At 52.4% G+C, this 24,874-nt stretch overlaps 10 protein-coding genes across 10 annotated transcripts; 6 read left to right on the forward strand and 4 right to left on the reverse strand.

The window, feature by feature from the left end:
- Positions 1-209: 209 nt before the first annotated feature.
- On the forward strand, positions 210-1,052 carry LTS14_010669 (uncharacterized protein; the record flags this gene model as incomplete). The annotated part of the gene is made up of 1 exon (XM_064843345.1): positions 210-1,052. One exon carries the CDS (start codon positions 210-212, stop codon positions 1,050-1,052), a length of 843 nt encoding a protein of 280 aa, XP_064689056.1.
- Positions 1,053-1,928: 876 nt separating this feature from the next.
- Positions 1,929-4,272, forward strand: LTS14_010670 (uncharacterized protein; the record flags this gene model as incomplete). The annotated part of the gene is made up of 4 exons (XM_064843346.1): positions 1,929-2,220; positions 2,266-3,879; positions 3,939-4,211; positions 4,244-4,272. 4 exons carry the CDS (start codon positions 1,929-1,931, stop codon positions 4,270-4,272), a joined length of 2,208 nt encoding a protein of 735 aa, XP_064689057.1.
- An 844-nt stretch (positions 4,273-5,116) lies between these two features.
- LTS14_010671 (uncharacterized protein) lies at positions 5,117-5,658 on the reverse strand (the record flags this gene model as incomplete). Its single annotated transcript, XM_064843347.1, has 2 exons — positions 5,117-5,488; positions 5,545-5,658. 2 exons carry the CDS (start codon positions 5,656-5,658, stop codon positions 5,117-5,119), a joined length of 486 nt encoding a protein of 161 aa, XP_064689058.1.
- Positions 5,659-7,608: 1,950 nt separating this feature from the next.
- On the forward strand, positions 7,609-8,220 carry LTS14_010672 (uncharacterized protein; the record flags this gene model as incomplete). Its single annotated transcript, XM_064843348.1, has 2 exons — positions 7,609-7,833; positions 7,891-8,220. 2 exons carry the CDS (start codon positions 7,609-7,611, stop codon positions 8,218-8,220), a joined length of 555 nt encoding a protein of 184 aa, XP_064689059.1.
- A 33-nt stretch (positions 8,221-8,253) lies between these two features.
- On the reverse strand, positions 8,254-9,185 carry LTS14_010673 (uncharacterized protein; the record flags this gene model as incomplete). The annotated part of the gene is made up of 3 exons (XM_064843349.1): positions 8,254-8,371; positions 8,418-8,697; positions 8,750-9,185. 3 exons carry the CDS (start codon positions 9,183-9,185, stop codon positions 8,254-8,256), a joined length of 834 nt encoding a protein of 277 aa, XP_064689060.1.
- Positions 9,186-11,317: 2,132 nt separating this feature from the next.
- LTS14_010674 (uncharacterized protein) lies at positions 11,318-12,430 on the forward strand (the record flags this gene model as incomplete). Its single annotated transcript, XM_064843350.1, has 2 exons — positions 11,318-11,706; positions 11,758-12,430. 2 exons carry the CDS (start codon positions 11,318-11,320, stop codon positions 12,428-12,430), a joined length of 1,062 nt encoding a protein of 353 aa, XP_064689061.1.
- Positions 12,431-15,095: 2,665 nt separating this feature from the next.
- LTS14_010675 (uncharacterized protein) lies at positions 15,096-17,095 on the reverse strand (the record flags this gene model as incomplete). The annotated part of the gene is made up of 2 exons (XM_064843351.1): positions 15,096-15,496; positions 16,150-17,095. 2 exons carry the CDS (start codon positions 17,093-17,095, stop codon positions 15,096-15,098), a joined length of 1,347 nt encoding a protein of 448 aa, XP_064689062.1.
- Positions 17,096-17,868: 773 nt separating this feature from the next.
- Positions 17,869-19,728, forward strand: LTS14_010676 (uncharacterized protein; the record flags this gene model as incomplete). Its single annotated transcript, XM_064843352.1, has 2 exons — positions 17,869-17,913; positions 18,598-19,728. The coding sequence occupies 2 exons, from the start codon at positions 17,869-17,871 to the stop codon at positions 19,726-19,728; spliced, it is 1,176 nt and encodes a 391-aa protein (XP_064689063.1).
- A 603-nt stretch (positions 19,729-20,331) lies between these two features.
- LTS14_010677 (uncharacterized protein) lies at positions 20,332-21,939 on the reverse strand (the record flags this gene model as incomplete). The annotated part of the gene is made up of 1 exon (XM_064843353.1): positions 20,332-21,939. The coding sequence occupies one exon, from the start codon at positions 21,937-21,939 to the stop codon at positions 20,332-20,334; it is 1,608 nt and encodes a 535-aa protein (XP_064689064.1).
- Positions 21,940-22,599: 660 nt separating this feature from the next.
- LTS14_010678 (uncharacterized protein) lies at positions 22,600-23,802 on the forward strand (the record flags this gene model as incomplete). The annotated part of the gene is made up of 2 exons (XM_064843354.1): positions 22,600-23,345; positions 23,382-23,802. 2 exons carry the CDS (start codon positions 22,600-22,602, stop codon positions 23,800-23,802), a joined length of 1,167 nt encoding a protein of 388 aa, XP_064689065.1.
- Between the last annotated feature and the right edge of the window lie 1,072 nt (positions 23,803-24,874).

The raw sequence follows: 24,874 nt of genomic DNA on the forward strand, positions 1-24,874 counted from the left end.
TCGTTGACTACGAAACGATGGTAGAACTGACTGATCTCTCCGCGAAACTTCTGGTTCCGTCACCTTTGACGAAAGAGCCCGCTGATATTGTCTCAGGATATTTTCAGCTATCGTAGTCCCTGCGTTGGCACTAAGTATAGGTGTTTTCCTCGGATGTATATAACTTGCCGAGCTTTTGGACTGAATCTCTGTGCAGCTCAGCTGCAATGATGAACGGATGCAAAGCAAACCCAACTGTGGAAGATTACTATACGACTCTCGAATCGCGCTTAGGCTACCGCATCCTCCTAGGTAATGCGCGACACTGTGGCTATTGGGAGCCAGGAACTTTGTGGCCTTTCCCCATCGGCCGCGCTCAAAGGACTATGGAAGAGAAACTTCTTGACCGGCTTGGTCTGGCAGATGGGTCGAGAGTGCTCGACGCAGGAGCTGGATCTGGTATCGTTGCTAGCTATTTAGCGAACCACGGACTACGTGTGGACGCTATCGATCTGCTTCCTAGGCACGTTGCAGATGCTCCTCGTAGGATCCATCGAAGCGGTCTACAGGACTTGGTAGATATACATCTCGCCGACTATCATCATATTCCTGTGGCTCTCTTCCCAGATCAATCCTTTGATGGTGTTTTTACGATGGAAACTTTTGTACACGCCGACGAGCCTCTTAAAGTACTCAACAACTTTTATCGACTACTTCGTCCGGGAGGGGTCCTTGTGCTTCACGAGGCAGACTTCTATTGGGAATCCCATACACTACAAGAGATTCTCCGTCTCTCCCATTGCGGTAACGCTTTGAGGGAAGGCGAATACGAGCGACTTCTGTATACGGCGGGCTTTCGAGACATTTCTGTCAAGGACTATACGGCCAACGTCCTGCCGCTATGGAGACTGTTCGGCATGCTTAGCATCATTCCGTATGGATTTGCGCGACTTTTAGGTATCCAGAATCGGATTCCAAACACAATGGCCGGTGCAGAAATATACAGGTATTGGGGTCAAGGCCGGTATATCGCCGTCAAGGCCATTAGGCCAATCAGTAATGAGGGCCAGTGACAGACATACCTATGATCTACAGCCTCTATATAAGCGGTACAACAAACAAACATATATTCATGCACAGGTTTAGTGTCAGCTAACGTTGCGCTTCCTGGACGGGCGAAATGCTATGTCCTGCAGCTTTTCACCCACCCTTCCGAGACAGTTGGATGGCATGGGTAAGCATTATGGCGTATAGTGAATCAAGATCTGATGACTTTGATTGACCGTAGTCGCACTGGAACTCTACTTCGTTGCGAGCGGAGCGGCATCGTTACGCTGGACTACGGTCGGTAAAACAGACGCTGCCTTGTTAAGTATGTATGGACGGCTGAACACCAAGCCAAAGACAGAAAGATGTGTCGAATGCCTCCGGTGTAGCAAGTTGCTCGATTGGCCCACCCATCGTCTGAGGGTCAAACACAACCTCAAAACACCGTAGGCTCAGAAGCGAGTCGGCAAAGCCGCCATCAGAGAAGCGGTAGTGCCACCCTGGCGTGGGCCACGTGCCGTAGTTTGACCGATGGGTAGAAGCTGGCCAGATTATCATGGGATGCAGACATCTACTATCACTACTCACGCACCCAATAGCCGTGATTGTGGTGCGCTTCACATGCGCACCATTGCAGTTTCGTTGATTGTCCTTACCGACCAGAACCTTTACCGAGCCGAGCTGGCAAAGCATGATCCCCGTGTCGTCCATGTTGTAGACGGACCCTGCAGAACCTGTCCCAATAACATCGAACCAGTTCACTACACACAGGGCAAGTCTTGTTAGCACTAGCTCGACTAGCGCTGGCAAAGCCTGCCCTGTGCGCTGCGATTCCAATGTGCAGGTAACTACCACTCCCGTGCAACGCTTCGTTATGCTACGCATGCAGAGAGCAAACCACAATGGTCAAATCCGCCAGACTCGATACGCGCGACGTAGAGCTGCGGCTATGTATGCTACGGAAAGTCGAGTCATATCGATTGCGGTTGCTCCCTCTTAAGCCGGCAGACAAAGCTCGAGAGCTGCACAAAATTTCGCAAGAGTTAGTCTTGGGGCAGCAGGTTGCGCAAAATTGTGCATCTGTAGTTTTGCAATCATTTCGGCCAGTTACCGGCTCTCTCGCATACAAGAATCTCGTCGCTCTGGAGCAGACTGGACAGCAGGACGCACTATGGAACAGGGAGAGTGGAAGATGTATGCGGCTGGTAGCGAACGTCGCTTCGCACTGAAGCTTGCCAGTACTGATGCACTACGGCTGGCAGGATTGTACGCCGGGATACTTGGAGTCTCTGTGGGCAGCAGCTCAATCATATCCGGACTGGAAGAATGCCGTCGGTCGCCTCAATGCTGTCATGATCAGGAGACATGATGGTAGTATACGTAGTGGCTCTAGCCAGTCACAATTTATCGGAGTCGTGGAGGATAGATGTTTTACACACTCCCCAGTTACTCGAAGTGATCTACAAAACATTGCTATCTGGCACAAGAATGGGACAGTCAAAATTCGAGGCTATACGATTAGCGATTTGCAGGCGGAGCTTCAGGTAGTTGATCACTGGTTATCGTACAAGCCTGAACACCTCCGCTTCTCTACCGGTCTGAGGTTCATCGACATGCCCCACTCTGCGCAGGCTACGCATCTGCTCGCCAAGGATAAGTTTGGCATCCTCGTACAGGAAAGTCATGGCAAGAAGAGGACGAGACTGTCCATAGGAACACTAGAAGATGAAGGTTCACCTTGGAAGAAAGTAGGACTACAGAGAAGTGTGGTACAATCGACTGACAGGGAAGGCAGAGAGTCCAACAAAGGAGCGCAGATCGAGAGTAGCATTAGCGGCCAGGTGTCACTGGGCAGTGCAGATACAAGAGTAGACATATCTAGTCTTTGTCCCGAGGCCGAGGTTAGGGATATGGCGAATGAGTCCGAGGGCGAGGACGGGAATGAGGATGAGAGTCAAGATGAGAATGGGGTTGAAGATGGAGCTGGGAACGAGACCGAGAATGAGGCTGAAGATCAAGCCCAGGATGCAGATGGGGAGGCGGTGCCGAATACACCAGAGGAAGTGCCGCAGGAGACCATAGCGTCTGATTCAGCGTCGTCTACACCGACAATACATGAGTCTGAGTCCACACCGCGAGAAACACCCTTACCAACACCCATATCAACACCCGAAACAACACCAGCCACTTCATCAGCGGCAGACAGCTCTGAACCACCCCAGGGAACGTACGCATCGCTAACGCCAGCCTTCGAGTGCTCCGACTCGGTAGAGTATCTTAGTGGTTACTGGGTCGATAAACACTTGGCGGCATTGGTGACTTACGCGAAAGAAACAGATGAGCTAGTGGAGAAGGCGTGGTTGTTGGGATCCAAGTGCCCCAAGGTGTATTGTGATGGTGGAGGGCTGATCGGAAATACAACTAACGAGCTGGATGCTGACTTGCTTTGTCTAAGTGCCGAAGCTTTTGACCGAAAGGCTAAGAATCGTGAATGGAAGCCGCAAGTTCCCATCCTGCTGAAGCAGGACTTCCTTGACAAGGGCGCGTACACTCTCGATGAGGCGTATGTTCGTTTGCAACGGCGCTACTCCGATGCTAAGCTCCAGGTACAGTTTGGCCTCGGTGATGTAGGCCTATTGGGGGTCAAGGACTTCGCTACGGGCCGGAACCACTTGGGTCTGAATGCGATCGATCTGCGCCCGCTTATCAATGCTGATCGGCCGATGTTTACGCGCCTAGGCCGGTATAAGCTGCTCGAGGACCTCACCGAAAGTGTCCGGGGCGGCGGCAATCCCGGCAAGCAACTGGAGACGGTCAAAGTGGTACAGGGTGGCGGTGAACAATCAGAGGCTAGTGCGCGAACTGAAATCGGCCAAACGACATGGCGAGTTGCATACAGTTCGCCCTTCTAGCTCACAAGGGAGCGTTCAGCGGAAGTCATGTGGACATTGCGGCCGGCACGTTTGTGCGTCAGGTGTCAGGCGATCTCAAGTTTTGGATGTTCGTGAAGTCTTCTGACATGACGACCCAAGACTGGGAAGATCTCAATCGCGAAGGCTGCCATTGGTTACCGGGCGGCAAGTCTTTTCTAGTCCCGCTAGAGCAAGGCGACGTATTCATCATGCCGGCTGGCCCGAGAATCGTGCATGCCGTGAGCACTCCAGAGCCCTCATACATGGAAGGTGGTATGTTTTGGGACGAGTGTAACATTTTCCAGATCCTGGAATCAGTCCACTGGATCTGTGAGCATCAAGCGGCCACGAATGAAGCAATCCCATATCAATTGAGCGAGGTGTTAGTGCGCCTCTGGCGGCTAGTTGAGGCGGAGAAGGCGAAGTTTCGCAACGGCGAGCAGGGCAAGATGTTTAATAGGACGTTTCATGGACTACGTAGTAGGTTCAAGCAACTGGGCTGCTACTGCAAGAACTCCGCCCTGGATGATTGCCCATGCGACCTAAAGAGTCGTAGGTGTACTAGGCTATGTGAGGGGCATCCATATCTGCCCGGCCCCCATCACTCGTGCATGAAAGAGAAGATGGTGGAGGCGAGTGATGCTGAAGAGGGGGTTTAGAAGGATGTGGTATGCAACGTACCTTATCCCGCCCGAGGTTAGTGGGAGGCACATTACACGGCTGGAATGAGCTCCGAGCAGATCTTCGAGACCTAGATTTCTGTTGCAACGCAGGGCCTGTTCACAACTCTCGCAACTGTCTCCTCTCTTTTCCGCCCTGCAGGGTTCACTTAGCCCAATCCGCTTGTGTACGCTACCTGCTCCGTCTCTACATCCAACACCATGGTCGGCAAGTCGGCAGCTCGCCGAAAATGGTCTGCTGGTCGCGGTGGTTTGCGATCGCTCGTTCGACATGCGCGTTTGGATTACGTGGCTATAGCTCGAAGCCGTGGAGTCCGAATCTTGTACCAAGTCAGCTGGGAGAAAGGATACGACAGATTGATGTAGTACCTGGCGATTTCTAGCTGATATTCTGGTGGAGTCTAGAGATCTGTCACCCATTTCTCACCGGATCCCAGTAAACTGTGGGTCTTGATGCATCTGTCAAGTATCAGCTGTCTTTCTTCACTTGAGAGCAGTCTATGTCTCCAGTTGATGCTGGAACCTACAGATCAAGCCCACACTCGGACCATGAGCTGAGGCTTCCGTGTCGCCCTTGTCACCTTTGTCACCATTGCTAGCTTTATTCACCTTCCGATTGCGGTTACGACCGTCTCGGTAGCGGAAGGCGTGCCAGAGCATCCACCTAATTACCCAATTTCCTGGCGGAGTCTGGTCTCGATCGTGGCCAAGGACGTAAAGAGCTCGAGTCTCGGGTGCTGCACATTGGTAGATGTTCTGTATCTCGCTTTGTAGCGTAGCTTCACTAATCTGTGAATGATCGTATGGTGGCTCCACACCGGCGTTCGCAAGGGCCGCCGTCAAACGCACGCGAGCGTCTATAGCTTCTTGCTGTATACTATATCAGATCGATGTCGACATATTAGATCACTATAACTCAAGCGAACCTTCATCTTGGCGTAAGTATCGCGGGCAGATGCATTGTCTTTGTCCAAGCCAAGGCGCTCGAAGAACCTGCCTTTAGACTCACTCTGGGCCAATACAGGATGGGTGGGGCCCATGTCGAGTATGGTGGATGTTGGAGGCTCCTTGTGATGCCGTGGTCTCGAACAAGGAAGGCAGACGGATGAGGTAGCTGTTGTTGCGAAATGGACTATGGAAGAATGAGGGGTTTCAGAACCTTCAAATGGCATTTATTGGGAGAGCTGCAAGATTGCATGCTTGTTATGCCTGAAGGAGTAAGTAGCGCCCAGATCGCTCGAAGGCGGCGAGTTCGCGATCAGATCGTGACCGAAACGGCATGTCGCAATACCCAATCTTGAGAGTGTTGTCGCAAGAGCTAGCACAGTTGGCACTTGTGACACCCTTAGTGTGTTCGACATTCATCGTTTAGTCGGTCTTCATCGCTCGTCAGTCAAGATGGATCTGCAATGATCGGACCCAGGGTCCACAACCTTCTACTGACCTTTGTTGTCGAGAGCAGAAGATGCACGAGCCCCTCAAAAATCTAAATATGCATACTTGCGGCTGAATAGCAATGGCTTGGCAAGACAAAAAGCTTCGAAAGCAGTAGACCCGGAACAAAGCCCCCATGACGAGAAAGGACAATCGAGTGAGATGAACGACGTCAATACACCCCACTCACTTATACAATCGTGCACAGTTTCTCTCGCGGAGTATGTTATTCACGATGTCTGGCGATGAATATCTGTCTACGGCATCTCTAAATCTATGCAGTAGCATCCAACAGTTGACAAGCGTTGCCGTTGACGCGCCCCTTGCCGCACCCGCCTCTGAAGCCTCCTCTAACTGCCGAGTTCCGATCTCGATCTGAACCTTATCATTGCATGTGCTTTCCCTGTCGTCCCAAGGCCACTGCTATCTACCAAAGAGAGTCGTTCTCGCTCCATTGCTCTATCGCGCTGTTCCGCAGCGAGCATGAGAGCAATCGTAGTGCTCTGTCACGGGAGGCAAGGCGCTCTGTCGTGCGGGCACAGCCGTGTCGCAGAGCAGCCCCATGGCAAAAGGCAAGGCGTAGCACATGGTCATCGACATTCGAGGGGCTTAAAAGACGCCCTATTCTGTGAGCCAAGCAGTTAGGGAGTTGACACAGTCGCAGGTGCTCTGACACCCATTGCGTGGTATCGTCGTACTGCAGTGGACGAAAGCACTTAAGCTATGTCCTCGTGTGAGCTGGCTCCTTGTCGTCACATTTTCTGACAGCCACGATTCGAACTTCTTCTTCTTCTTGTATGACCGCCCACTCTGTCATCGTGTATCCTTTATCCCAGGGTTCTTGCTCCGTGTCCGCCGTTACGGCGATCATAACTCGCCCGTCAGGGGACAGCCTTTCGACGCGTCTTGTCTCATGGCCGTCTATATGGGTGATTGCAATGGCTTCACAAAGGCCGTTCTGTCGAAGGTATGCTGCAAGTGCGGACAAGAAAGATTGGTCTGGCGCTGGCACAGGGGATTCGGAGAACTCGTACGGAAGAAATCCGACATCTTCGTCCAAGCCGCAGTGGAACGCGCATGGGAAGATGCGACGATCGGTGACTTGCTCCATGCTGCAGTAGTCTTCGTCCATAAGTCCGCGGGAATGCACCATTGCATAGCCGGGGCGTAGCTCATGATGCCGGTGAAGAAGTGCTGCGCCGAATGTCAAGTTGGCGCGATAGTGCACAAATATGTGCGCAATGTCGTGGAGTGCATCTTGAATCGTGGATGGTGACAGTCTTTGTTGGTAAAGTAACCTGATCTGATTGTACCGCTGGCTGAGATTGGATATATCATGTTGACTCATTGTGACAATCGAGTGTAAGTGATCTTTTGATGGCCCCCGATGATGAGAAACAAGTTCAGCTGGCACCATACTTGCCCCGTGTCATCCGGGCACATGACGATCCCGGGCGGCGCGCAAGAGCTAACTTTCCGTCATAGCGTTTCCTTCTGAATTATCTGCACTGTGAGACTTCATCTGACATGTTGTTGCCGCCGCTCGAGCTTTCTGGATGGATGAACAATCAGAGAAGGTCGCCGAACAGGCTCGAAAATATTCGGGATCCATAGGTCGAGGACTTCTCAACGAGCAGCTCGCCGAGATTATCGAGTTCTCTAGCGACGCCCAGCGTCGAGACTGGTTTGAGCGGCATGAGACTGTACCCTTCTGGTACGAAAGATTTGACAAGAGTGGCTTGACACCATTGTTGAGCAGTCTTGCGGACTCTTGGGTCGAAGTGAGTAGGATCATAGTGCCCTCGTATGGACAGCTGGCTGACTGGTGGTGTATGTAGATCGAAGAGAATGTTAAGCGAGCTGCCGTACAACTCGATCGCCCCTCAAAAGCTGCAAGTAGCAAACTTGTGAAGGCGTTCGGGATGTACAGATTCAAAGCGTGGTCAAAAGAGCATTGGACGTGGGTGCAGCGGCCCGCTCTGAGTATTGTCAACCACGAAACGATTCGTGCTATGATCTGCATCGCCCTGGAAACCCCCGGTCCGCACAATGGTTTCCCTTTTGAGTTACAATGCGGGCAGGACGTGTGCATAGACGGCTACGACACGTTGTTGCTCCCTCCCACGGGCGGAGGCATGGCAATTTTGTTTTGGATCGATTTGGAATAGCATCCTTTACCGAAAGCAAGCTACGTACTTTCTTTATAAGTCGTCACGTCTTTGCGCAGGGTACGAAAGTTCGTGGAATTCGAAAGGGTTCACACGTGTGGTAAAGAGCGCTGCGTGCTTGTATCCCAGCGCGCCAGCAACTTGGGCAAGTCTAGTTACTTTAGCTGGAGTCACGGCATAGATATGAGCTTACTCACTCTATGTGTTCGCCCAGGATGTTATGAATGATCTTGGGGGCAAATATGGACGTCCAGTCGACTGGACTAGTCTGCACATTAGTTGTGAGCTCGTCCTTGCAGAGATTGGCCTTTAGAAAGGTCAAACTAGCTTCATAAGCGTCAGATACGGTGCAGTAGAAAGTCGGCGTCTTATTCCCTGGTTTCGCTGTCAATCGTGGGAGCTTGGAATCTGACAGGTCCATGAAGCCTTTTGCGGGCTTCGAGTAGCTTATTCTATGCCTCAGTACAGTTTTCGAGCCTGGGGTAGGTAAGTACGATGTGCACCAAGCCGACGTGAATGGCGTGCGTACCAGGTGAAAGCCATTTGTACTCATCGCTCCGGTAGGGTACAGCATTCACAAAGAGCTCATTCGCACGTGAGATGTTCCTAATCAGAAGTCTCTCGGGCTCAATGCAAGCGTAGTCAAGCTGCACGCGAAAATGCATGCCGCTTATTCCGTTCCCGTTGGTAGTGTTTAGTAGTACATCGCAGTACTCGGCCGCACTCCCAAAGACGTGGCCGACATCGACATCCCTCATGGACGCAGGGTCGAGTCGTAGCTGTATGGTGCGACTTTTTGGGACGGGAGTGCCTTCACGCGCAAGTCGTACTCTCTCCGAGGCACGACGTCTGCGCTTGACGACCGGAAATTCCTCATCAACCAAATATTGGGCATTGGCGTCTCGATCAAACACTTCGTCGTTGACGTTGTGTAGCTCGAGTTTGCAGAATACAGGGAGGTCCATGGCTATTATGGAAAGTAGCAATAAGAAAGGAATCGTTCGGTGTTGCAAGCCTGGTGCCAGCACCCGTATATATGCCTCTGTCAAAGACCATGGCTGACGAATAGGAAAGATGAGTGTGAGTACTAAACGATACAGCCGTTTCAGTTTTGGGAAGTGTGAGGACAAAGTGTTGTGGTTGGTGTACCATTATTGTTAGAACCTCGATGGACAACTTTCCTCGAGTGGAGCTCCTCCAGTCTGCTGAGAAGCTGATCTGCGAGCATGAGTACCGTCTTAAGAGAGAAAAGACGGTCGCAGAACTCGAACAGGTCCTCGAGGCTGGGTCCAAGTATTTCGAAGGCCATGACTCTGTAATCATCATGCCAGCCATACCAGTACAACTGCGGGAGTCCCGAGAGGCCTTCGAATTCCTGGTATCTCTCTGCTTCGCCCTCCAATGTTGACGGCGCGAGTGACTTGTGCTCCAGCTTCAGTGCTACTTCCTCGCCAGTGTGGAAGTCTCGCCCTGAAAGAAGTCAGTGCCGTTCACAGCTCGTCGCGATAAGAACCCTATGCGCACCCAGGTACACGGCGCCGTGGCCACCCTCACCGAGCTTCCTGATCAGTGAGTGTTTTCCATTTATCGGCCTGTCCTGCACCTTCTCGATATAAAGGTCCATAGATGCCAGGCTCGAGCGAGGATAAATCCGAGAGCTGCAGCTTCGAAAGCCTGCCGAACATAACGGAAGCCGCCCAGAGATCTCAAAATAGAACTGCAAGCTTCCCCACGTGCTCGCGGCACGCCCCGCTTATCTTAGGCAGCTAGAACTCTATTGGTGGATGTTGCTGCTCTTGACTTCTAACTTCTTCGGGCTGCACAGCCGGATGCTTCTCTGTCACCGGCCCACAGCGAAGACGGGTCGCTGTTTGTCCTAGGAAGGGCAGGTCCGTTCCCGCTGGAACCCGTAGCGGATTCGAACGATTGATCGCCTTATGTTTCCATGGCTAGCAATGCGCGATTTGCCGTGAGATCGTATGCTCTCGGCTTTTAAGTCAGCGGAGGCAATTAAGGGGTAGTTTCCCAGGGAGCCTGTCGAGATCTTCCCAATCAGGCAGGGTCGTAAAGGCCGTGCACAGCTTCAGTTGTCCACTGCATGTGGGTGTATAGAATCTTGGACAGTTCCGTCAGCACCCGTCAGAGTTTGCTGTCAAGGCACGACAAGGACTCAGCCTAGCAGTCACGTCCTCGCCATGAACACTTTGTGTGCATTGAGTTAGACATGCACTGACTCCTGTTTTCTAGCAGCCTGTGCAGAAGCAGAGGGGCGAAAGGGAAGGACGACGTTCTGGGTCTAGCTAGGCTTAGAGTCGTGTCGTGTCGTGTCGTGGAAGACAAACTGCATAGAGCGTAGACAGTGGGTCTAGCACCTACGGCCGTCAAGCTTACTGCTGCACTTGTTCGACCCTGCGTCGCCGGGACATCCCCGTCTGTGGGCTGGGGTCCCGTCGAAGCCACGGTCTTGACCGTCCGTGGCTAAGCTAGGCCATGCTAGTGGTGGCTAGAAGGCTTCTTGCTGACCTGTAAGCCTCTGGACACTTTTCCGGAGTGGGCTTTCGTCAACCATCAAAATGCATTGACCATCCGTCGAGACTGGAGGCTGGCAAGGAGCGAGCCAAGTCGACGTCACGTGGTCTACAAGATGGGCCATCGCAGCGACCTACGGCTCAGGCGCGTAATCTGCCGTTCTCGGATTTCGCTCCTAACGGACCTGGTATAAGAACTAAGGTTGATCCCCCGCTTGAAGAACGCAATTACCACTGTCAAGTATTACCACAGGGCTGACAGGATACTGCCCGTTTGTGCGCAGCCACGGTTTATCTCATTCAATCTTATTTGTTAACCTTGGTGACAGCCTGGGGCTAAACTCTCACCATTTGCCACAACGCTTGGACGCAGCTGCGCCCAAACCGGCGTAGTTCTTGTGGCGTTGTGACGGATATATGTAACGCAGCATTAACACCTTCCGTTCTTGTCGTTGACCGGACGCTCTGGACTCTCTGTGCTGTCATAAAATCAAGAGGAGGCCTTCCAATGTCTCGACGGGCAAACCAAACATTATCTCTGTGTTGTCTCGTCTCGACTCTGCCTCGTCATGCGCTCATCTGCTCTCTTCCTCTCTCTGGCAGCTCTGGCTGAGGTAGGCAAGGCTCGTCCACCGGTCTACACCCTCGAGGACGACTACGAGCCAGCCAACTTTTTCGATTACTTCACCTTCTTCAACACCTCAGATCCCACTCATGGCTTCGTGCAATATGTCAACCAGTCCGCCGCTAAGGCCACGGGACTCATAGCCAATGACAAGTCCACCGTCTACATCGGGGCCGATCATAGCAACATCACGCCTAACGGCCGTCCAAGTGTCCGTATCACAAGCAAGAAGGCCTACAACCGTTTCCTGCTTGTCCTCGATCTGGAACACATGCCATTCGGCTGTGGGACGTGGCCTGCATTTTGGACAGTGGGGCCAAATTGGCCAAACAAGTAAGCTGCACATGTCCGCTATTGCGCCCCAGGCCTGCTGACCGTCCGCAGCGGTGAAATCGATATCATCGAAGGCGTGCATACCAACCCCACTGACGCCATGACCCTGCACACCAGCGACTCCTGCGGCATCACTAACGACGGCGCCTTCTCAGGAACCATCTTAACCCCAAACTGCTACGTTGCGGCTCCTGGCCAGGGGAATAACGCCGGCTGCGGCATCGCCACCACCAACAACGAAACCTATGGTGCCGGCTTAAACGCCATCGGCGGCGGCGTTTATGCGACTGAATGGAACAGCACCGACATTACAATCTGGTTCTTCCCTCGTGGCAACATTCCCAAAGATCTTACCCACGGCCAGCACCCGGACCCTGCGACATGGGGCGAACCACTCTCGCAGTTTCAAGGCGCCTGCGATATCGAAGCGCACTTCGCGGACCAGCAGATCGTGTTTGACGACACATTCTGCGGAGACTGGGCGGGCAATGTATGGTATCCCTCTCTGTATCCTTCATGCACGGCGCAGGCAGCTACGTGCACGGACTTCGTGGCCAACAATCCGGATGCGTTTGCCGATGCGTATTGGAGCATCAACAGTCTGAAGGTGTATCAGCAGACGAGCGATTGGCATACTCCGGGACATGCGCCGTGGGGAGTGGACCCGTACCTTCCTAAGAGCATCAGCAGTTTGTGCCCGATTCCGACAGCATCTATGGGCTAATAGGGAGGGTAATGGAGCTTCATTGCCTCTTTTTCAGGCCCCGAAACTAAAAGTACACAGGGTCTTTTGAAGCTGCTTGCTAGCTTCAGATAGTCCGCTTAGCTAATGCTATCCGTCTGGCTAATCTGGTGGCTTGCTCTTATGTATGCCATTTCCTCTGCGTACTCTTTTGGTGTTTTTAAATTATAGCATGTAGTGTGTTGCTTGGTTACTTGTCTACCTTCTAGCCTACCCTCTGAGCTTCCCAATGAGCTTATTCAGCCTCCTAGTCTTCTCCCGAGCTGCAAGACCCATAGCTTGCCGAGTCCTACGAGGTCCGCTGAAAGTAGTCGCTTAATGTAAGGAGAGTGGGCGGATGGAATGTCACCAGATAGGCTCTTGCATCACTCGACAAATGACTTACGACGTAGGCGCTTCACATACGTTTGTGTAGGCGTTGCATAGCCGAAGCGGCTTCTGATCTTGGACATACGACCTGCTGCGTGATTCCGCGTCTCTTCACGCTGCTACACACCTCTACCAGGCTCATTACGCCACACTACTTGTTCAGCTCAAGTTATCTTAGCTTTAAAACATCACAAAAGGTTTTTGTCGAGTAGAATGTCTCAGAGACGACTCATTCACTCATTCACTCACTAGGTCTACTGCTCGATAGTGGCCAGACAGTGTAGGTTTAAATAACGTACCGGGTCAAATGAATAGCTCTCTGCTTCGACAGTTCCTCCGTCCACTGTAAGGACATGGGGAAAGGAGCTTGTGCCAGTTTGTACGTCAAGTAGAATTGAGCTAACATTATCCTCTTCGACACGCGTGAAAGTCGTTGGGAGACCATATGGTCGTCGATTTCTCTGACCAGGCCCGGTAGTGCTTTCATGAATCTGAGAGGCGTTGCAGGGTTGTTTGTAAGTGGCCCGTCCGGAATCCATGACGATGGAGCCCATGAAATTTCGGTCTGTACGTTGAGCTACCATTCAGGTTCTAGATACAACGTACAAGCATCTGTCTGGCGATCCGTTCATTGGGGCTTATCATGCTTCTTGCGTCTTCGATGGTGCTTAACACTTCCAGATCTGCTGCATGTGAGAGCTGGACCCAGCCTTGAAGTTTATATAACTTTATATAACTTCAGTCCGTCCGCTGGAACAGCCTGCAAATGTGGACTTACTCACTGCGATCCGCTTATCGATCCAAAGAAAGCACGAGAGGTCAGCATCTGGAGAAATGCTGCAACGCTCGGTACCGTCCTTGCCTCGATGACCGTGGTGCTCCAGTCAAACGTGACCATGTTCCAGACGTCTCGTACTCTGAGAAAAGCCTAGTCCAGCCCCATACAATAATGTCATTCTAGCAAATACACGTGTATCTGGATCAACTGCCATCAGAAGAGGCAAACTACAGGCTCCAGACTACAGTCTCCTGGTGCGCTCTTTACAATCAAGGCAAGGCCCTTTCAAGTCACAGTCGTGACTGATTTGATTCCAAACAAATTCGCTTCTTTCACAACCATCAACCATGCACCTACTTAGGAACACGGATTCACATGTCCTACAAACAACCTCGTGCCGTGCTAATGGGCTCAACTGTCGGAACAGCTCAAATGCAAGACCATCTATCTTCTCGGTAACTTCGACGACTCCTATGTCCGTTGGGGTTGCCATGCGGAACAACGGCGAGTCGAGTTCTTCAGTACATATGATAGGGCTGTTATCGATCGTGAGACCGAACGGCTTTCCCCAAGATGCTTGATCGGAGCAGCTCATTACTTGTTGGAACGTCCAGGTCGGTGTTGTGTTCAGTATACGGGCTTGAAGTCTGGTCGCAGCGCCGGCCTTGGAGCTGCCGCCACCAGAAGTTGTCCATCAAAAAGGGATATATTATGGTCCAAGCGCAATCGAGGCTCCGGAGGACTTTCACGATCGTGAAGGGCAAAAGGAATCGTCTCATTATCGCAACGTGTATCAGAAATCTTTTTAACTGCTCTCAAAGTGAAGAGTGACTCAACGGTCCTCGCTCAGTTGGAGAGTCGTGTAAAGGCGACTGCTCAATCATGTCCAGTCGTGACCCAAGCATTGGTTTCCTGGGAGTGCCATACCCATCCATTGAGACGTGAAAGCCCTGCGTAAGAACGCCCGAGCGAAACATGAGACGGGACATATTTCTGCAAGTAGCCGTGTAAACAGGTCTCCGAGGGCAACGGCGGTATGTAGCCTCTGCTAAGCTGTCTACTCCCAACGCCGTCCACGAAGGAACTTCATTACAACTCTGATACAACGGTACCGAGCTGTGATTTTGTTGTGGGGCTAGTACAGCGGCGAAGTCGGTGGAAAATCGCTGAAGATGTGAATGAGCAGCTCATTGGATAGCCTTAGCAGATGACTCTTATCGGCGCTATTGAGTGCTGCCTGAGGTTTGGTGATGCGATCGCCGCACAACACATAGTACTGCTCGAGAAGCTTGAGCGGCAGGACCCGCTCCAAAGCTTGTACGTCCGTACCGGGCCACAGTTTGGCAGTCACCTGTAGATGCACGGTTGTAGAGTCCTGCCCTCGTACCGACAAGTACTAAAGGACATGAAGAAGTATGCTAGGTTACAACAGGTCTAGAATGAGGAAAGACCTAAAAAATTTGAGGGTTCTATGAGTCCCACCACTGTACGTCCGACCCGTCACAGTCCCGCTAACGGCTGTCTACAGGGAGGCGTTTGCGCAAGAACCTTATCTGTCCATAGCACCCGCGCCCCATCCGTCCGCTGTCCTTCTCGGCTCTGTGATAGAGACGGTGCCGGAAAGCCATCGTCCAAAGACAACGCCGTTGCAGCTGCATTCGCCTTTTTTGGCGACCGCCCGCTAATGTAGACCTTGGCGCCTGTCAGACGTAGGGTTCGAGCTGTTTCGTACCCCAGCCCATCAGTGCCGCCTGTGATCAAAGCTGTCTTTCCATGCAGCTTGCCTCTGAGGCTGAAGTCGTCCGGGATCTGTTCTGCTGTCGGTCGGCTATCACCAGGTCCCTTAGTGGCATGGTGCAATGCGGCGTAACGATCCATCTGATGCCACTGCTGTTCAATGGCTGTATACTTGGTTTAGCTGAGGATGTTCTGTGATTAAGGTATGCTGAAAGTGACGATGCTTCTGCGCTTTTAGCGTAGAGCGAAAGAGACATGGCAGCGAGATATACTCGCACACCTACTCTTTTGCGGCAGCGTTCGATGATCAATGCTGTGAACAGTGCGCCTGATCTCGCTATCGGCCAAGAATATCATGATTGACCGACAGCCGTACCTTGGGAGGCTTTCATGTGTACTAGTGTTTGTAAGCAGAAAACAGTGATGGTCGACATGTACTTCTAAAGACCGTGGCCTCAGAGTGTAACAGGGTCGTCACAACTAGCGCCAGGGACCAGGAACACCCCGAAACAGCGAGCTGTGGAAGTCCTATTGCTAATTATCAATCCAACCTTGAGTTTGTCATATCAATTCACGTGACGTACGCTGTTGCGAATGATCTACCCATCGCTCGCTCGTCTTGTCTCGATCCACGCATCAATATCCAACGACGCTGTTGGTACTGTCATGGTTGTCGAGACATGGCTGGCGACGGGTTGGGGAGACTGGCATAACGAGATGTGAATGTTATAGCGAGACGGGCAGTGTAGTGTCGAATGAAGATCTGAGACAAAAGGAGCATATAGGAATGTATTACGTTCTTAACGCCATGCCTTACCACTCTCTTCCACCCACTTTGCGTAGTTTTCTGACTCCTTCCCGAGCAACTCGACCTGTAACTCATACTCCTCCGGAGTCATACCGAATCCCACGTTACCGAAAGCCTCATACATCAGTCTCAGATCTCTACCCCAGCCACTGGAACCTCCTTGACCTATGTGAGTCTCAACACGATCCTCCAGTGTCAACATACTCTCATCATCGTTGCCACACATCTTGACTGTGCGTCCGATGGCTTGTGACCACATCTCGGCAACTTCAGAACCTCTGTAGCGCCGCAAAGAACCGATACTGACCTTCTTGCCGGCCCAACGTTCTGGAGCTAAGATGGCATTGCAAGCCGCAAGCGCGATGTCTGACTCGAAGGCTCGGCCTACCCCAGCCTCACCAAGAGGCTCGTCAAAGAAGCCGTGCTTCAGCATAGAATTTTTGGATCTCAAGTCGTTGCTCACAAACAGCAATGGTCCTAGTCTCGTCGTCTTCCAATGGAACGCGCCGAACATGAGCTTCTGTTCGATCGTGGTCTTCACCAGTACATGCGCAGTACTGTGCACGTGCATGACTTCTTCAACACCATTTGCTGAGACGAAGTCTCCGTAGGCCGAGAGATAAATGAGTTGCTTGACGCAGCCGGCACGCTGCACGGCGTCTAGGAAGTTGAGTGTGGTGAAGAGCTCGTCGTTACCTGTCAAGCATAGGAAGACTACGTCCACGGCGTGCTTGGTCAGGATGCTCTGCACCCATTGTGCGTTCTTGATGGAGCCCGTCTCGATGGCTACACGGTCGGAGTCTGTAGTGAGGGCGAGCTTTGATTGCAGGCGTGCAGCATCGGATCTTGGAAGTACGAGCTTGAAGTCGTGCTGGAGAAGCTTGGGCACGAGTGCGGAGCCGATGTTGCCTCCAGCGGCGGTGATGAGGACGGTTTGAGTGTGGAGTAGAGACATGTTGCAAGTAAGTGTAAGGTCGCTAAGGTCGTAGCTATAGGATGAACAAGGAAGATCGTTGTCGGTGGTGTGAAGTGGACTTCGCTTGCGGGGGGCTTATGTCTTATATTTCACTCGGGAAGTCGAGACATAATCAGATAGTGCCGCCAGCGATTTATCATGGCTTCAAACTACATTATGGAAGATATGTCCGTCCTGACTAACGATCGCTGCGAAAAGTGCGAGCTACTCGGCGCCTGGCTGGCGCGACTATATCGGACCGCGTCTCTCGCGTGGACTCGGACGATTCTCGAAGGACAAGCCAGCTGTCCGAGCATTCATGTGAAACTGTGAAGCTGCACGCCGCGATAGACCGACATCAAGTCGCTAAGGATCGTGCATGTTGATGAGATTGAAGACACCTGGTGATGGTAATGGCAAGGAGAGCTGATGGCCTATTATGTGTAGCCTACCTACCTCGACAGGTACGGCGAGGCGAGCGGATTGATCAGCGCCTTCGTATGGCAACCAATCGGCACTTACAAACCTTCCAGATAAGCTCCGTAAGTACCGACCAGGAATTTTGCCTGGGCCTTTGTTCGACATCAACCACAAAGCTTCAATGGTCGCGGGCGTTTCTACCGTCCGATGGCACTTCTAGAACCCGTGAGCCAAATGCCATATAATATGACTGGACAGCGGTCCAGGGAGTGTCAAGGGTCTTCCACTCGGACCACATACATAGAGAACATACAACATCAAACCGCCCATCTACGAACGAAATTCTGTTCACAATGGCCAACAACGAATTCGACGTTATCATCGCTGGAGCTGGTCCCGTGGGTCTCTTTCTTGCATGCGAACTCGCACTCGCCCAGGTCTTCGGTTTTCGTCATTGAGAGAAGACTGGATCACGAAGACACTTGGTTCTCTGGACCTCTTGGCCACCGAGGTCTCAACATCCCATCCACCAAGGCGCTCTATCGGCGCGATCTGCTTGCTGGTGTCTTCGGTGACCTGTCGAAACGATCAACAGACATCAGCGTTGGGTCATCCGCAGGTCATTTTGCTGGCTTGCCCATACCGTCCCGTCTCGACGTTGCCCAAAGCTCATAACTCTAGCGTCACACTAGCCTTTTAGGCAACAGCTTCGGTGTCCAGATCACGGCACGATTCCCCCCAATGTCAGGCATCAGACAACATTGCAGGCTCGGCTTCGCCATCTCAACCGGTCAGGGTTCAGCTCACTAGACGGCCTGTCTCAGCTGAGCTCGATCGCCAGATGACCAATTCGAGGAATCGTTGATGCACTACATACGACTCCGCGCATCTGATTGGACTCTCTCGTTGCGCGACACCACTGGGACGAAGAATCTCCTACTTGCTTGTGAGGAGGCCTTCCGAAATTCTTGCCTTCTACAGCCCGCACCATTGATTCTGTGCGTACGAAGTCGAGCAGGCCGTTCCTTTGCGTCCACCCTAGCGATTCGCATCATTCCGATTGTCATCACCTGCATCCACAGATAGAGTTCACGAAAATCCAGAGCACGCCCTTCCGGATCATACGCGACGAGAACGAGCCTCGGAGTATCGTCCAATTCAAGTCATTTACAGCTGAAGATTATAAGAAGATCAAACAGAAAGAGCACGGCAAAGAGCACAAGCAAATTTCCAAGATCAAGTACCACCAGTTGAACGCCGGGAGCGACACCATGTTGCAGGCCAACAGCACGGATACGGTCCTGACGAATGGTTTTGGACCGGTGCGGGATGCTAAGCAAGGGTCTGTATTGACGCCATCTGAATTGTTCCGAGTCGGAAGTGACTATGACTGTGAGATGGCAAGCCTTTTGAGTCTCACAACCGAGCCTCAGGAACTTTCACGCGAGCGGAGCGATTATTCGACATCGCCTGCCTCGATCAATGAGCTCTTCGAAGCTGCAGATCTGTCTTTGAATTACTCTGCACCACGGGCAGCGCAGCTCTTCGACACCATCTCTCGTCTTGAATTCGCCTCTGATTCTGGAGGCATCTCAACTTTTCCAGACGACGTTTTCACACAGGATACAGGAACGGCCTCGACAAGAGAGGTTGCTCCAGGGACCCTGGAGCCTGGCATAAGCGCTACTGACGGGCGTCTCTCCTACCATATCAATGAGCCGAGAGTGTCGCGTTCAGGCGCGCGGGCTAATTTCGCCGTGTTAACGGATCCCTGCCGTATGGATTATGGCAGAACGCCAGTGACGACTCGGACAGTAGCTCTGGACGGCACAGACGACAGCTTCGAGTCACTGCACCCTCCACAGTCCTCCAGCATACCGCTGCTCCCATCGGAAGCAAATACGGAGCTCGATCAAGGGTGCGCGCAAGAGAAGGACAGCCTGCCACATCATCTGCGAAGCACGGCAGGATTATCTTGGGCCAGGATTGCGCCGTACTTTCCGCGCACCACCAAGTCGGAATTGCGACGTAGGTTCGCTGAGAACATGGCAAGCACAATGCAGCATGGAAAGGATATCGTTCCGCCCAAGCGGAAGAGGGGACGTCCGCCGAACCCAAACGGTAGAAATATTTGGATGTCGTACTTTGAAGCGATCGATCCAATGCTCGCCGATCGGCCGTTGAGTAGGAGGTCGTGTCCTCGAAAGCTATAAGCGCCCACGACGGATTTCGTCAGCCATTTGTACCGCTAATGCAGGTAAAGCGCGAATTCAGTAGTTGTCAAACATACGAGCCATCGTACTAGAGTGCTCTCTTCGGCGTTTGACGGACTTGCTCAGATTCATGTGCGTGCGATCGTGAATCCCGTCCAGCAATGCGGTAGGAACAGAGTAGCAGGAGGGATGCGGAACGGTTTAGCAGCAGCTCGTTTCGACCTATACCTGCCTCATCTGTGGGCTGAATAGCGCCTACTATCCTAATATTAGGACACGTGTCGTAATCGCCTGTGGGAGTGTCCATTGTTGGTAATGTAGGGATTTAATTAATCAAAATACCAGAATTGTGTTGCGCTTCTGCATGTGCCGCTTTACCCCGGGGGAATATGTGACAATTACGTCATCTTAGAATCGATCGTTGTTACCTGCCAGAGATCCGCCGTTGCTTGCTCATGCCCTGCAACCATCATTGCAACTCAATTACAAATTCTTTGATCGTACAGGAATCTAACCTGGTATCTCGTTCGTAAAAACCAGTAACTGAAAGAGTGCTATGGGTTCCCATGTGCTCAAGCCTGCTAAACCCAGTGTCACTGCATCTTATCTCGTATCAGCAACAATCATCTCCGCGGCTCGTTCTGCGACTCCGTACAGCACAGCCTGCAAATGTGCGCCGATAGAGACTGGCAGGACACTCGCATCGACAACTCTTAGTCCTTCAACTCCTTTTACACGGCACTCTGTGTCCACCACTGTGCCCATGGATGCTGTGCCTGCAGGGTGATAGTAGGTCCATGCACAAGCTCGGATTCTCTCATCGAGTTCATCATCTGACGACTTGGAGTTAAGTGGAGAGAACTGCGATGGTGGCAGCTCGCTTTTTGCGAATCGCTTCCCAGCTGCGGAATCCATCATTTCTAAAGCCAAGCGCACACCAGCCCGAAGAACAGCTCGGTCGTGCTCGGTTCCCAGATAGTTCGGGTCCACTACCGGTTGATCATCTGGGTCGGCGCTTGTTAAAGTCACTCGGCCACGGGATGTTGTCGACAGACCACATATTGAAAGCGTGATAAGCGAGCCATCCATGCTTGGTGGCGGGTGAGGACCCGTAGGAGTAGCAACATACATGCATGAGATTTCGATATCATCCTCGCGAAGAGATCGTTGACCATCCACTTTAGCAGCATTTCTCATCTCGAGTTGTGGTGCTGGAGCATTGCTGAACCAGTCCATAGGATTTCCACCGAAGTATTTGGAATTCGCCATGAACTTGTCCGAACCCACTGCGAGACCGGCTTCCGGAGTTCGCAGTGGAAACCAGAGAGATATGGAGGGATGATCATGTAAATTCCGACCCATCTCTGTTGATTCCACTTGTACCGGAATCGCAAGTCGCTCGAGCTCATCTGGCCGTCCAATTCCAGATAGCATGAGCAGCTGTGGCGTTCGTATGGCGCCGCAACTGACGATCGTTTCAATCCGAGTATGTAAAGTGCGATTATTCACAAGACGAATACCGGTCACTTTCTTATTCCGAACTATGACCGTCGCCACTTGACTATCCGTGAACAGCTTGACGCCATTCAAGTCATAGGTATTCGCCGCGAAAGACCGCTCACCATCGTGCCAGGACTCTACTAACGGCGATACGCCATAGGGATTCCCACAGTTCTGGTCCGGGTTGAATGGTAAGCCCACGGCCAGCATCGCATCCCGAACATGATCTCTAAGCGGGTACCCGTGGCCCCCTGATGATAGGTGGATCGGGCCTCTATAGCCATGGTTGATCTTGTCTTGCAAAAGCGGGTACGTCTCGGACAGTTTGAAGTAGGGAAGCAGTCTATTGTATGTCCAGCGCTCGTCTCCGACCGTAGCGGCCCACTCGTCGTACCCAGATTTATCACCTCTTGTCCATGCTCCGTAATTAACGGCAGACCCGCCACCGAGTGTTCGGCCTGTTGCCAGTGGGATGGAGCGGTAATTTAAATTCTTCTGTGGTGTAGTGATGTTGGTGTAATGGTATTTCGTCCCCGCTGGGGCGAATGCTCGAGAGGGCGAGAGGATGTCCGGACTTTCTCGTGCATCTGATCCGGTCTCAATGAGGGCCACTGTCCGGTGTGGGAAGGAGTTTTTAATGCGCGCCGCGACGACACAGCCGCAGAGCCCGCCACCAACGATGATATAATCGAATGTCGTGTCGTCGCTCATTCTTATGCGTATTCGTTGAGCAACTTTGTCTTGGCAATATCTCAAGCTCCGAAGCTGGTGTAATCCTGGTTTCAAGAATAGGGTAAGATTACAAGGATGGCCGCAAAGGTCCGGTCCATCATTACATCAGCATCAGCGCTAGTGAGACCTGACAGTGTAAACTCCGGGCTCAAGACAGCACTAGATGACGCCCATTAGCCTAAGAGCGCGAATCTCTTACCAATTACGGCATGTACTCCATGTTGCGCCCAGTCGGTGAGTCCGACGTTGTTATCGACGATTCAAATCTCCGGTGTCGGGGGCGACGAGTTCTTATCAAGACGGACTAATACTTTTGGGTCGCATCATGAAGGTTTCGGAAGTATGTATAATCCCAGGAATTCTTGTTCATCCAAGCCGTATTGCCCTTCACCGACTTCCTCTATATTCTGTTCCACTTAGGTAGTGTTCCTACATCCTTCGCTTTACCGCTTTAACAATATAAGGATTGGCCGGCGAGCGATTCGACGCCAGTATCACCGAGCGCGGGGCCTCCCCGTAACCCTGATCTTGTCTCGTCGCGCAACTAAGGTCACCTCCCTGGAACAAGGCAGGATCGTCCAACCTGCGACCCGGTAGGCCGGCCGAGGAAGCTCTTCAGGATAGCGAGGAAGGTAAGTCATGGCTTCAGCATACAATGCACATCTCGATATCGGTGCCTTGCCGCAAATGAAGACGATAGGCGTGCTCGGCGGCATGAGCAACCAGGCGACCGCCGAATACTACCGGCTTATCAACCAGGCCGTGAATGAGCGGCTTGGCGGCTGGAACACCGCAGAGGTAGTCATCAGCTCGGTCAACTTTGGCAACATCGAGCGCTTCGTGCGTGCAGACGCCTGGGCGGAAGCAGGCGAGTACCTCGCCACCAAGGCGCAGGGGTTGGAACGCGCGGGTGCCGAGCTCCTCGTCTGCGTGTCTAACACCATGCACCGTGTAGCCGACGTCTTCACAGCCGGCCTGAACATACCTTTTCTCCATATTGCCGATCCGACTGGCGAGGCTATACGGGTGGCCGGTCTGAAGCGTGTGGCGATCCTTGGCACGAAGCCCGTGATGTCGGCCGCCTACATGAAGGATCGCTTCGCAGAACGCTTTGGCATCGAGGTGATCGCGCCAAACGAGGCAGAACAGACGGACGTCGATCGCATCATCTTCGACGAGCTTGTGCGGCGCGACTTGCGAGAGGACTCGAGATCCGCTTATCTGGACATCATGGACAGGCTTCGTGAGCGTGGTGCAGAGGGTGTAATCCTAGGTTGCACCGAGATATTTCTGCTGGTGTCGCAGGACGACCGACCGGACTTTCCTATTTTCGATACCACCGCGTTGCAGGTCGGGCGTGCCGTCGTCACAGCTTTTGAGAATGCGTCTGTGACCTATCTCTAAAAGTGGCTCTTCGCCAGCGTGGTAGAGTGGACGCCCCCTGACGGCATCGATGTGCCAAGTTGGCATATCGACCGACCATATGAGGAGGCGTCCAAGGAGCAGGCTAGCACGATCGGGCTGGGTCTCGCGAAGCACATACTCCAAGCGCCACGGGCTGGATGCGACCGTCGATCAAACGAAGGATACGTGGCTGACTTCTTCGCCTTTGGAACGAAGCGTCATGGCGGACAGTGTCAGTTGTGTATAGCTGAACCATTGGAACTAGACACGGAGTTTTGCATGGAAGATCTACATCGGGTAACTACGATCTCAAGCGAAGGTGGCTTTACTAAATATCAGTGGCTGTACACGGAGGACAAGGACACGATCATTAACATAGACGTGTTCTTTCAATCTCATGATGGGTACAAACCGCAAGGAGGGTTGACAAATCCTTAATCTCCATGGTCTCGGAGTGCGAGCTGATTGGTACGGTCCATGCAGAACTCTTTTAGGGAGAGCAACGCAGATGGGGCCGGGCGCGCTTCTACACAATACACATTAAAGAAGCTTTGCGTTAGATAGCTTCCTCCGGTACCCACTCACTTAGGGTCTGTTCGCCTTAAATTAACGTAGTTCACGGCTTAGCGCAACACCTGGCTGAGCGTAACAACATGCTCCACCTCTCCTCATCGCTCACGCGATCCACCTTCAATGGACGCGACAACACGCGTTCGCTTTGCGTATTCTGAGAGCGATATATAAGGAGCTCTTACGTGGTTGAAGTCAGGCAAATACAAGTCACTCCGCGATTGCGTGACGGCGACATCCATTCCTTACTCTAATATCCATTACCGTCTGTCTGGCCGCACTTCACGGGCATCCGCTCACGAACAGAGGCAAATTCTCTCCAGCGCTGAGGAGAAGACTTTCGTGCGATGGATCTCATGGCTGACAAGCACCGGTTTCCCGCCATCGCCAGCATTAGCAATAGAAATGGCAGAGGAAATCCGCCGTTCTCAGACTCAGCTTTCGAAGACTCACCCTCCGCAGCCCTCAAACCTTCGACCCATCGGCAAGAATTGGCTCGATCGCTTTCGCAAACGACATGTGGAGGTTCGAGGGGTCTGGACGCGCCAGATTGAGAGCGCACGTCACAAGATGACCACTCCCGAGGCGGTCAAGCCATGGTTTGAGGCTGTTACCGAGCTTCACCTGCAGCACCGATACCTTTCTGAGCACCAATACAACATGGACGAGTCCGGCTTTGCAATGGGAACAAGTCAGTCGTCAAGAGCATTAGTAACATCACGGGACAGATCGAACTGGAAGGTCATACACCGCCGGCAAGAGTGGATAACAGCGGACGAGTGTATCAGTGCCGGCCGCATTGCGTTACCAACCCTTCTCATCTTCAAGGTGAAGTACACCAACAGGCTGGATATCCGAGCGGAGGCGGCTGGACTGGCGGTTCTCAATAGTGGCTGGATGTCGGACAGTCTTGGGTACGAGTGGTTATCGACCGTCTTCG

This window comes from Recurvomyces mirabilis (genome assembly GCF_035927965.1).
Source record: "Recurvomyces mirabilis strain CCFEE 5264 chromosome Unknown scaffold_47, whole genome shotgun sequence".
Classification (NCBI taxonomy): domain Eukaryota; kingdom Fungi; phylum Ascomycota; class Dothideomycetes; order Mycosphaerellales; family Teratosphaeriaceae; genus Recurvomyces; species Recurvomyces mirabilis.